Source organism: Mustela lutreola, chromosome X, assembly GCF_030435805.1.
Source record: "Mustela lutreola isolate mMusLut2 chromosome X, mMusLut2.pri, whole genome shotgun sequence".
Taxonomy (NCBI): Eukaryota; Metazoa; Chordata; class Mammalia; order Carnivora; family Mustelidae; genus Mustela; species Mustela lutreola.
In genome coordinates, this window is record NC_081308.1 from 70,666,804 (window position 1) to 70,680,549 (window position 13,746).

At 36.2% G+C, this 13,746-nt stretch overlaps 1 protein-coding gene across 4 annotated transcripts in view; it reads right to left on the bottom strand.

Moving 5' to 3' along the window:
• Positions 1-13,746, bottom strand: part of BRWD3 (bromodomain and WD repeat domain containing 3) — a 216,972-nt gene that overhangs the window by 33,806 nt on the left and 169,420 nt on the right. For all 4 annotated transcript variants that reach the window (XM_059156493.1, XM_059156492.1, XM_059156494.1 and 1 more), the window contains 3 exons: positions 13,139-13,259; positions 11,993-12,118; positions 11,827-11,905 (listed from right to left, as the gene is read on the bottom strand). In XM_059156493.1, coding sequence (XP_059012476.1) covers positions 11,827-11,905; positions 11,993-12,118; positions 13,139-13,259 — 326 coding nt within the window. The remainder of the gene's footprint in view (positions 1-11,826; positions 11,906-11,992; positions 12,119-13,138; positions 13,260-13,746) is intronic.

Consider the following 13,746-nt stretch of genomic DNA (forward strand, 5'->3'; position numbering starts at 1 on the left):
TATGTTTATAAAAAATAAAAAATTAAAAAAAAAACAAAAAACCCCTTAAGATTCAATTAAGTATCCCTCTGAGCAATAGTTTTTTAATACAAAGAGGCAAGGCCCACATACCATTATTACCCTGGTGGTGGTAAAGCACATAGGTAATGCGTAGGAGAAAATAAAAGCATCAAAATCCACGAGGTACAGATAACCCCCCTCAAAATCAATACGAACAGGTCCACACCTCATCATCTAATAGCAACATTTACAAGTTGTAGCGACAAGAAGAAAATCCTGAAAGCAGCCCGGGACAAGAAGTCTGTAACATACAATGATAAAAATATTAGACTGGCAACAGATTTATCCACAGAGACTTGGCAGGCCAGAAAAAACTGGCATGATATTTTAAGAGCACTAAATGAGAAAACATACAGCGAAGAATACTATATCCAGCTAGGCTATCATTGAAAATAGGAGAGGTAAAAAGCTTCCAGAACAAACATAAACTAAAAGAATTTATAAACACCAAACCGGATCTACAGGAAATATTGAAAGGGGTCCTCTAAGCAAAAAGAGAGCTTAAAATTAGTAGATCAGAATGGAACAGAGATAATATACAGTATTAGTCACCTTACAGGCAATACAATGGCACTAAATTCATATCACTCAATAGTTACCCTGAATGTAAATGGGCTAAATGCCCCAATCAAAAGACACAGGGTATCAGAATGGATAAAAAATACCATGAATATGCTGTCTAGAAGAAACTCATTTTAGACCCAAAGACACCTCCTGATTTAAAGTGAGGGGGTGGAAAACAAATTACCATGCTAATGAACACCAGAAGAAAGCTGGGGTGGCAATCCTTGTATCACATCAATTAGATTCTAAGCCAAAGACTATAATAAGAGATGAGGAAGGACACTATATCATACTTGAATGGTCTGTCCAACAAGAAGATCTAACAATTTTAAATATCTATACCCCTAACATGGGAACAGACAACTACATAAACCAATTAATAATAAAATCAAAGAAATGCATCAACAATAATACAGTAGTAGTAGGGGGACTTTAACACTCTTCTCACTGAAATGGACAGATCATCCAAGCAAAAGATCAAGAAAATAAAAGCCTTAAATGATACACTGGACCAGACGGACATCACAGATATATTCAGAACATTCCATCCCAGAGCAACAGAACACACATTCTTCTCTAGTGCATGTGCAACATTCTCCAGAATAAATCACATCCTGGGTCATAAATCAGGTCTCAACTGGTATCAAAAGATTGGGATCATTCCCTGCATATTTTCAGACCACAATGCTCTAAAGCTAGAACTCAATCACAAGAGGAAATTTGGAGAGAATCCAAATACATGGAGACTAAAGAGCATCCTTCTAAAGAATGAATGGATCAACCAGGAAATTAAAGAATAGTTGAAAAAATCATGGAAACAAATGATAATGAAAACACAACGGTTCAAAATCTGTGGGACACAGCAAAGGCAGTCCTGGAAGGAAAATATACAGTGATACAAGCCTCTTTCAAGAAACAAAAAAGGTCTCAAATAAACAACCTAACCCTACACCTGAAGGAGATGGAGAAAGAACAACAAAGAAAGCCTAACCCTAGTAGAAGAGAAATAATAAAGATCAGAGCAGAAATCAATGAACGAGAAGCCAAAAGAACAGTAGAACAAATCAATGAAACTAGGAGGTGGTTCTCCGAACGAATTAATCTGATGGATACACCACTGGCCAGACTTATCAAAAAGAAAAGAGAAAAGACCCAAATAAATAAAATCATGAATGAAAGAGGAAAAATCACAACCAACACCAAAGAAATACAAACCATTATAAGAACATACTATGAGCAACTCTACGCCAACAAATTCGACAATCTGGAAGAAATGGATGCATTCCTAGAAACATATAAACTACCACAACTGAACCAGGAAGAAATAGAAAACCTGAACAGACCCATAACCAGTAAGGAGATTGAAGGAGTCATCAAATATCTCCCAACAGACAAGAGCCCAGGGCCAGAAGGCTTCCCAGGGAAATTCTACCAAACAGTTAGAGAAGAATTAATTCCTATTCTCCTGAAACTCTTCCAAAAACTAGAAATGGAAGGAAAACTTCCAAACTCATTTTATGAGGCCAGCATCACCCTGATCCCCAAACCAGACAAGGATCACATCAAAAAGGAGAATTATAGACCAATATCCTTGATGAACACAGATGTGAAAATTCTCACCAAAATGCTAGCCAATAGGATCCAACAGTACATTAAAAGGCTTATTCACCACCACCAAGTGGGATTTATTCCAGGGCTGCAAGGTTGGTTCAACATCTGCGAATCAATCAATGTGATACAATACATTAATAAAAGAAAGAACAAGAACCATATGATACTCTCCATAGATGCTGAAAAAGCAATTGACAAAGTGCAGCATCCCTTCCTGATCAACACTCTTCAAAGTGTAGGGATAGAGGGCATATACCTCAATATCATCAAAGCCATCTATGAAAAACCCACTGCAAATATCATGCTCAATGGAGAAAAACTGAGAGCATTTCCGCTAAGATCAGGAACACGGCAGGGATGTCCATTATCACCACTGCTATTCAACATAGTACTAGAAGTCCTAGCCTCAGCAATCAGACAACAGAAAGAAATTAAAGGCATCCAAATCGACAAAGAAGAAGTCAAACTATCACTCTTCGCAGATGATATGATACTATATGTGGAAAACCCAAAAGACTCCACTCCAAAACTGCTAGAACTTGTACAGGAATTCAGTAAAGTGTCAGCATATAAAATCAATGCACAGAAATCAGTTGCATTTCTTTACACCAACAGCAAGACAGAAGAAAGAGAAATCAAGGAGTCAATCCCATTTACAATTGCACCCAAAACCATTAAGATACCTAGGAATAAACTTAACCAAAGAGGCAAACAATCTATACTCAGAAAACTATAAAGTCCTCATGAAAGAAATTGAGGAAGACACAAAGAAATGGAAACATGTCCCATGCTCCTGGATTGGAAGAACAAATATTGTGAAAATGTCTAGCTACCTAAAGCAATCTACATATTTAATGCAATCCCTATTAAAGTCCCATCCATTTTTTCCAAAGAAATGGAACAAATGATCCTAAAATTTGTATGGAACCAGAAAAGACCTCAAATAGAGGAATTTTCAAAAAGAAAGCCAAAGGGGCGCCTGGGTGGCTCAGTGGGATAAAGCCTCTGCCTTCGGCGCAGGTCATGATCCCAGTGTCCTGGGATCGAGCCCCACATTGGGCTGTCTGCTCCGCGGAGAGCCTGCTTCCTCCTCTCTCTCTCTCTCTGCCTACTTGTGATCTCTGTCTGTCGAATAAATAAATAAAATATATATAAAAAAAAAGAAAGCCAAAGTTGGTGGCATCATAATTCCAGACATCAAGCTCTACTACAAAATTGTCATCATCAACTCAGTATGGTCCTGGCAGAAGAACAAACACATAGATCAATGGAAGAGAAGAGAGAGTCCAGAAATAGACCCTCAACTCTATGGTCAACTAATCTTCGACAAAGCAGGAAAGAATGTCCAATGGAAAAAAGACAGCCTCTTCAATAAATGGTGCTGGGAAAATTGGACAGCCACATGCAGAAAAATGAAATTGGACCATTTCCCTACACCACACACGAAAATAGACTCAAAATGGATGAAGGACCTCAATGTGAGAAAGGAATCCATCAAAATCCTTGAGGAGAACACAGGCAACAACCTCTTTGACCTCAGCTGCAGCAACTTCTTCCTAGGAACATCGCCAAAGGCAAGGGAAGCAAGGGCAAAAATGAACTATTGGGACTACATCAACATCAAAAGCTTTTGCACAGCAAAGGAAACAGTTAACAAAATCAAAAGACAACTGACAGAATGGGAGAAGATATTTGCAAACGACATATCAGATAAAGGGGTGGTATCCAAAATCTATAAAGAGCTTAGCAAACTCAACACACAAAGAACAAAGAATCCAATCAAGAAATGGGAAGAGGACATGAACAGACATTTCTGCAAAGAAGATATCCAGATGGCCAACAGACACATGAAAAAGTGCTCCACATAACTCGGCATCAGGGAAATACAAATCAAAACCACAAGGAGATACCACCTCACACCAGTCAGATTGGCTAAAATTAACAAGTCAGAAATGACAGATGCTGGCAAGGATGCGCAAAAAAGGGAACCCTTCTACACTGTTGGTGGGAATGCAAGCTGATGCAATTACTCTGGAAAATGGCATGAAGGTTTCTCAGAAAGTTGAAAATAGAGCTACCCTAGGACAGCAATTGCACTATTGGGTATTTACCCTAAAGATACAAACGTAGTGATCCAAAAGTGGCATGTGCACCTGAATGTTTATAGCAGTAATGCCCACAATAGCCAAACTATGGAAAGAACCTAGATATCCATCAACAGATGAATGGATAAAGAAGATATGGTATATATATATATATATATATATATATATATATATATATATATATATAATGGAATACTATGCAGCCATCAAAAGAAATGAAATCATGCTATTTGCAACAGCGTGGATAGAACAAGAGGGCATTTTGCTTAGCGAAATAAGTCAATCACAGAAAGACAACTATCATATGATCTCCCTGATATGAGGAAGTGGAAATGCAATGTGGGGAGTTTGGGGGGTTGGAAAAGAAGAAATGAAACAAGAGATCAGGAGGGGGACAAAGCATAAGAGACTCTTAATCTTACAAAACAAACTGAGGGTTACCAGGGGGAATAGGGAAGGAAGAGGGTGGTGGGGTTATAGACATCGGGGAGAGTATGTGCTATGGTGAGTGCGGTAAAGTGTGTAAACCTGGCAATTCACTGACCAGTAACGCTGGGGCTACTAATATATTATATATTAATTTAAAAATTAAAATAAATAAAATACACACAGAATAAGAGAATTTCAGACCAATATCCCTGATGAATATGAATGCCTATATTCTCAGCAAGATCTTAGCTAATAGGATCCAACAGTACATTATAAAGATTATCCACCATGGCCAGGTGGGATTTATTCCTGGGATGCAAGGGTGGTTCAACATTTGCAAATCAATGTGATAGAACAAATCAATAAGAGAAGAGAGAAGAACCACATGGTCCTCTCAATGGATGAAGAAAAAAGTATTTGACAAAATACAGAATCTGTTCGTGATTAAAACACTTCAAAGTACAGGGATAGAGGGAACATACCTCAACTTCATAAAATCTATCTATGAAAAACCCATAGCGAATATCATTCTCAATAGAGAAAAGCTGACAGCCTTTCCTTTTAGATCAGGAACACAGGGATGCCCACTCTCACCACTATTGTTCAATATAGTACTAGAAGTCCTAGCAAAAGCAATCAGACAACAAAAAGAAATACAAGGTATTCAAATTAGCAAAGAAGAAGTCAACCTTTCTCTCTTTGCACGTGATATGATACTTTATATGGAAAATCCTAAAGACTCCACACCCAAACTACTAAAACTCATACAGCAATTCAGTAATGTGGCAAGATACAAAACCAATATACTCAAAAATCAGTTTCTTTCTTACACACTAACAGTGAAAATACAGAAAGGGAAATTAGAGAATCAGTTCCATTTACTATAGCACCAATAACCCTAAAATACCTGGGAATAAAACTAATTAAAAAGTTAAAGGATCTGTACTCAAAAACTTATAGAACACTCATAAATGAAATTGAGGAAGACACAGAAAGATGGAAGACCATTCCATGCTCACGGATCAGAAGACTAAAACATTGTTAAAATGTCTATACTGCCTAGAGCAATCTATACTTTCAATGCCATCCCAATCGAAATTGCACTGGCATTCTTCAAAATGCTGGAAGAAACAATCCTAAAATTTGTATGGAACCAGAGGAGACCCCAAATTGCTAAGGAAATATTGAAAAAGAAAACAAAACTGGGGGCATCACATTTCCTGATTTCAAGCTTTACTACAAAGCTTTTCTAATCACCAAGACAGCATGGGACTGGCACAAAAACAGACACATAGATGAGTGGAAAAGAGTAGAGAGCCCAGATATGGACCTGTACCTCTATGGTCAACTAATTTTGACAAATCAGGAAAAAATATTCAGTGGAAAAAAGACAGTGTCTTCAATAAATGGCGTGGGGAAAATTGGACAGCTATATATAGAAAATGAAACTTGACCATTCTCTTATACCATACAAAGATAAATTAGAAATGGATAAAAGACCTCAATATGAGACAGGAATCTGTCAAAAGCTTAGAGGAGAATGTAGGCAGTAACTTCTTTAACATCAACCACAGCAACTTCTTTCAAGGCATGTCTCCAAAGTCAAAGGAAACAAAAGTGAAAATGAACTTTTGGGACTTCATCAAGATTAAAAGCTTCTTCACAGCAAAGGAAACAGTCAACAAAATAACGAGGCAACCCACAGAATGGGAGAAGATATTCACAAATGACACTACAGACAAAGGGCTAATATCCAAGATTTATAAAGAACTCCTCAAACTCAACACTCAAAAAACAGATAATCACATCAACAAATGGGCAGAAGACATGAAGAGACACTTCTTCAAGGAAGACATACAAATGGCTAACAGACACATGAAACATGTTCATCATCTTTAGCCATGAGGGAAATTCATATCAAAACCACATTGAGATACCACCTTACACCAGTTAGAATGGCCAAAATCAAGAAGACAGTAAAGAACAAGTGTTGGAGAGGATGTGGAGAAAGGGGAACCCTGTTACACTGTTGGTGGGAATGCAAGTTGGTGCAGCTGCTTTGGAAAAGTGGGAAGATACCTTAAGAAATTAAATTAGAGCTACTCTATGACCCTAAAATTACACTACTTCAAGATAAAGATGCAGAAAAGAAGGGCCATGGGTGCCTGGGTGGTTCAGTGGGTTAAAGCCTCTGCCTTCACCTCAGGTCATGATCCCAGGGTCCTGGGATTGAGCCCCGCATCGGGTTTTCTGCTCAGCGAGGAGTTTGTTTCCTCCTCTCTCTCTGCCTGCCTCTCTGCCTACTTGTGATCTCTGTCAGATAAATAAATTTAAAAAATCTTTAAAAAAAAGAAAAGAAAAGAAAAGAAGGGCCATCTGTACCCCAATGTTCAAAGCAGCAATGGCTCCAGGTGCCAAACTGTGGACAGAGCCACGATGTCCTTCAACAGATAAATGGATAAAGAAGATATGGTCTATATATACAATGGAATATTATGCCTCCATCAAAAAGTATGAATACCCTACTTTTGCATGAACATGGATAGGGCTGGAGGAGATTATGCTGAGTCAGATAAGTCAAGCAGAGAGAATCAATTATCATATGGTTTCACTTACTTGTGGAGCATAAGGAATAACAGGGAGGACATACGTAGAACGAGAGGAGAAGTGAGTTGGGGGAAATAGGAGGAGGTGAGGAACTATCAGAGACTGTGGACTCTGAGAAACAAACTAAGGGGTTTGGAGGGGAGGGGACTGGGGGTTGGGGTGAGCCTTGTGGTGGGTATTATGGAGGGCACGTATTGCATGGAGCACTGGGTGTGGTGCATAAACAATGAATCTTGGAATACTGAGAAAAAAAAATGAAACTTGACCCATATCTTATCTTATCTTATACCAAACATTAAACTCAACACAAAATGGATTAAGGACTTGAGTCCTTAATTTAAAGACATGAAACTTTAAAACCCCTAGGGGGAAAAAAAAAAAACACATGGCCTGAGTGCATTGACAGTGGTCCTGGCAATGAATATTTTTGGATTAGACAAAATCCAAAAGCAACAAACAACAACAAAAGCAGAAGTAAACAATTTCAAAGTACAAAGCTTCTGCCCAGCAAAGGAAACCATTGACAAATGAAAAGGGAACCTACAGAATGGGAGAAGGTATTTGCAAATCTTGTATCTGATAAGGGTTTAATTGTCAAAACATATAATAATTTCATATAATTCAATAATAAAAATAAGATCCAATTTAAAAATGGGCATCAGGGTCCGCTGGGTGCCTCAGTTGGTTAAGCAGCTGCCTTCATCTCAAGTCCTGATCTTAGGGTCCTGAGATGGAGCCCCACATTGGGCTCCCTGCTCAGTGGATAGTCTGCTTCTCCCATTCCCTCTGCTCCTCTCCCAGCTTGTGTTTTCTTGATTGCATGTTTTCACTCTCCCTTAAATAAATAAAATGATAAATTCTCTTAAAAAAACAAAAAAATAAAAATGTGCATTAGAATTGAATAGACATTTTTACAAAGAAGACATCCAAATGGTCAACAAGCATATGAAAAAGTATTCAATGTCACTAATCATCAAGGAAATGCAAATCAAAATCACAATGAAATATCACCTCACACCTATTAAAATGGCTATCATCAGTGTGCCTGGGTGGCTCAATGGGTTAAAGCCTCTGCCTTCAGCTCAGGTCAAGATCCCAGGGTCCTAGGATCGAGCCCTGCATCGGGCTCTCTGCTCAGCAGGAAGCCTGCTTTCTCCTCACTCTGCCTGCTTCTCTGCCTACTTGTGATCTCTGTCTGTCAAATAAATAAATAAAATCTTTAAAATGGCTATCATCAAGAAGACAAGAATAAGTATTCATAAAGATATGGAGAAAAAGGAACCCTTGAGCATTTGTTGTTGGGAATGTAAACTGGTATACCTATTATACAAAACAGTATGGAGAGTCCTCATAAAAATAAAGATAGAACTATCATATGATAGTTCTACTGCAATCCTACTTTTGAGTATTTATCCAAAGACAATGAAAACAGGATATCAAAGAGAAAAAGCTGTATTTACATATTCACTGTAGCAATATCCACAATAGCCAAGATATGGAAACAACCTAAGTGTGCTCAACAAATGGATGGATAAAGAAGATGTGATATATATACACAATAGAATACCATTCTGTCTTGAGGGAAAAAAGTAATCCTGCCATTTGTGACAGTGTGGGTGGACCCAAAGGGCATTATGCTAAGTGAAATAAGCCAGAAAAAAACAAATACAGCATGGTATCACTTACAGATGAATCTTTTAAAAAAAAAGTTAAACTCATAGAAAGAGAGAATAGAAAAGTGGTAGCCAGGGGCTAAATGATGAGAGAAAGAAGGAGAGACTGGTAAAATTAAATTTTCAGCAAAATAAGTAAGGTCTGCGCATCTAAGGCTCTCATGTAAAACACGGTGACCATGACTGATAACACTGTATTGTATAATTGAAAGTTGCTAAGAGAGAAGAACTTAAATGTTCTCACCAAGATAAAAAAGAAAGTTGCTGAATTACATTTTACTTTCAATTTTCCATTCTAACATAAGTAGTGCTATTCTGAGGAGTAATTCTTGCTCGATCAAATCCCGAGTCAAAATACATTTATATGAAAGGTCAGAGAAATTATCAGAAGAAAGAATGACAAATTCTTCACTAGTTTCAGGAGGATAATATCTAATTGAAATATCTCAGTTTTCCTTATTATATCAATAAGGATATTGATTTAACTCTGATAATACAATATTATATAGTCAGATACATTTTTAGGGAAGATTGAAAAACAACACTAGGACAGAGAACAAACTGATGGTTGTAGGAGGGAAGGGGATGGAGTTGATGAGTGAAATGGGTGAAGGGGAGTGGGAGGTACATACTTCCAGTTATGGAATGAATAAATCACAGGAATAAAAGGTACAGCATAGTGAATACAGTCAATAATACTGTAGTAGCATTGTATGATGATAGATGGAAATTCGACTTGGGGTGAGCATTGTGTACCATGTAAATTAGTTGAATGACTATGTTGTACACCTGAAACTAATGTAACATTGTGTGTCAACTATACTCAAATAAAAGAAATAAAAAACAAATAAACAAAAACAAATAAAATGAGCAGAGAATCTAAATAGACATTTTTCCAAAGAAGATATAGATGACTGACCAGTAAATGAAAAGGCGTTCAACATCAATAACCATCAGGGAAATGCAAATCAAAACCACAATGAGATATCACCTCACACTCGTTAGAATGGCTGTTATCAAAAAAACCAAGAAATAACAAGTGTTAGTAAGGATTTGGAGAAAGGGAACACTTGTGCACTTTCGGTGGAAATGTAAAATTGGTGTAACCTACGGAAAACGGTATGGAGGTTCCTCAAAAAATTTAAAAAAAAGAAAAAAGAACTACCTTATGATCTAGGAACTCCACTCCTGGGCTTTCCAAAGAAAATGAGAACACTAACTCTAAAAGATAAATGTATTCTCATATTCATTACAGGATTATTTACAATAGCCAGCACATAGAAACAATGTTTAATTGCACATTAATGAATAAATGGATAAACAAAAAAATGGTAATATATACCTAATAGGATATTATTCAGCCATAAAAAAGGAACTTTCCATTTGGAACAAAAGTAGATGGACCTTGAGAACATCATGCTTAGTGAAATAAGAGAAATGCATCTATAATCTCATTTGTATGTGGAACCAAAAAAAAAATTACAGAAGCACAAAACACATTGTAGTTGTCCGAGATGGGGAGAACTAGAGAGAGGCTGGGGGGCAAAACACATGTAGTTGGTAAAAAGGTGCAAGCTTCAGTTACAAAATAAATGAGTCTTGGGGATATAATGTACAACATAATGGCTATAGCTTAATAATACTAGGTTGAATATATGAAAGTGGCTAAGAAAGTAAATTTTCAAAGTTATTATCATGTGAGAAAAACTAACTATGTATGGTGACTAGTCACATTTTGGTGATTCTTCCAAATATATGCAAATATAGAATCATTCGTTATACCTCTGAAACTAGTATGTTACATTAACTATACTTCAAAAAATAGAGAAAAAAACATTGGGGACTTACTGTTCTAGATAATAACAGTAGAGACAACATAAACATGTAATTATCTCTATACAATAGCCATTTCAATAAAATCTAGCATGTCTGAGTCACTCATCCTTGGGGCAAATTGTTTTCCACTAAAGATATTTGAACTATCACATTCCATTATTGTTTCATCCTCTTCTTGGTTTCTCCTTCTCTCTATCATAGCTTTCAGTCAAAAATGGTTTTATGTAAACTGGGAATATGGCTAGGTGGGGAAACCAGATATGTGAAGATCTGCTGATAATATGAATTTAATTTCATTAAGGAAAACTGGCTTATGCATGCAAATTTCCAAAAAGGAAATTAAAAAGCAATCTGAGGGTTTTGAAGGGGCGGGGGGGGGAGGTCGGGGTACCAGGTGGTGGGTATTATAGAGGGCAAGGATTGCATGGAGCACTGGGTGTGGTGCAAAAAGAATGAATACTGTTATGCTGAAAATAAAAAATAAATTAAAAAAAAGAAAATTAAATAGCAATTCCATGAAACTACTAAAAATGTACTCTGAAACCTAAAACTTAAGAATACTTTAATATATTGCACATATTGCATAGAAAATGAATCCCTATTAAAATTTCTAAAAACTAATAATTCTTTTAAAATATTTAGTGCTTTGTCTTGTTTTTAAGACTGGAAAATGAATTGTTGATTTCTCATCACTGAAACCCACTGAGTCAAACATGATAACTGGCAACCTGTCTCTGACTAAAAATTGTAGCACCACTACATTTCTAATATATACCATCTAAATACAGGTTAAAGAGTTTTATATAAAAAGATGCGGGTGCTCAGCCAGCTTTTAGAAATCAGCTTCAGTGCTTATAGCCAGTTATAACACACACAATACTTACTGTACTTCAAAAAACAGAAAAGGAATTCATGCCTATTAATCACGCTCTGATTCTCACCTCCTCTGCATCTGTACTGTTTAGTTCTTCTGCTTTAATTTTATTATAAGTATCCAGTATATCAGTACAGCTCTGATCCCTAAGAAATAAGAAAGTCAAAACACTTCAATATATATATTTTTTAAATCAGAAATCAGCTCTTGTGGAAGATAAAGCTGCTACTTACCCAATAAATCGAAGTAAGACATCAGTTACAATTTTGGCTGCTTTAACTATAGGACTGTCTGGCTCATTGAAAGTCCTGGCATTATGCTCAATGTAGCGCACCTCCCACATTAATGCTGATATTCTCCTATGAAAGAAAAACATACCCTATTACTCTTGGTTGATACATTTAGAGTCTATTCTAAGAATATACAACATAGAACAACTAGGCACTCAATCATGGTATGTCAAGGGTGTTCTACTATCTGCATGTGACTTAATACATGTGTATAATGGATGTTCACTAATAAAGGTATATAGTTAGAGTATTTGAGCACAGGTAAGCATTAAGAATCATTGGACTTCACATTAAAAAGAACTGACCCAGGACATTATGAGGAAATAGTGATTTAACCATTTAAGTATAAACACAAAGAAACAGTGTTTTGATAAAGTCCAAAGAATGTTCAGTTTTCAAGGGAAGAAATGAGAACATCATGGAAAAAAATAAACCAGGTTTTAGAAAAAGATTTTTATCCAGTTACTTTTATGATATATTTTATTAAATAAAAATTATAGGTAATGTTATAAAATATACCCAACTGGTTATATTTATAACCAGTTCATGTTGGGATGAATAACTATGGTTAGGATATAGTAGACTTTGGGATGAGAGAGGTACCAAAAGCTGCCCTCTACCGCTCTCTCAAAATTACTCCACTCCCAAATGAAACCAACAAAAAAATTATTTGGCTCTTTATCTAAACATATTTTGGGGCTGTTAATTAAATCTAGCTGCTGCCTAATTCCTCAACAGGGGATTTAATCATGCTCCAAGTTTCTGTAGCACCTTAATTATGATGAATCCACAAACTAATCTGCCTCTAATTAAACTAAAGTTAACTGTAGTTTTTGTTTCACGTGATTTGTGCTACTCAAAATTTCATTTCTGTCCTTTATTCCATACTCCTCCTTACCCTGGAAGACTGAGAATCTATTGAATAAAGGGAAATGGTGTTCCAAATTTTTAGAAGAAATTTTGGAGTGGGTATATTGAATGATTATTTTACACTACTAAAATACAGATTCTCACTGTATCATCATACAAAAAGGAAAACAAAAGATGTGAAGCTATGAACTTTATAGTAAATAATAAAACTAAACAAACCTGTAAAAGCGATTTTCAAGTCTCCGCCTAATGGTGTTGAGGTCAGTTGGATAAGCAACTACAGTGCAATACAAGGGATAGGCACTGAGATCCACTGGAACAGCAAAAGGGCTGGCAAAATCTATATTACCAAAATAAGAAAAGGTAGTCATAAAAGACATTAATATTTCATATTAACAAACAAAAAACTCATATATAAATAAGAAGAGAGGGCAATATACTACATTACTAAAATGATAATGATTCAATTATGCAAATATTAGATGAATATTGTTAAAATGTCATTCTCTTTATTTGGACATAATATCTATGAATCGTGCATGACACACTGGTTCAAATCAGGTGAAATCAGGCTAATTAAAGGAGAACTGGGTTTAATTTCAAACTGGTATGTTTTCTAGATAAATCCCAAATAGCTCAAGTGATATAGTTTAGATAATATAGCTTAGGTATGTGAGTAAAATATATTACTCATCTACTATCTACCAAAAAACTCATCCAAAGTCAGGCTCAGGAAATACTTGGAGAGCCAAAGTGATTCAAGAAAGTAAAAGATAATTACATGCCTATTTTTACTACTGTAAGTCCCAAGAGAATAGAATACATTT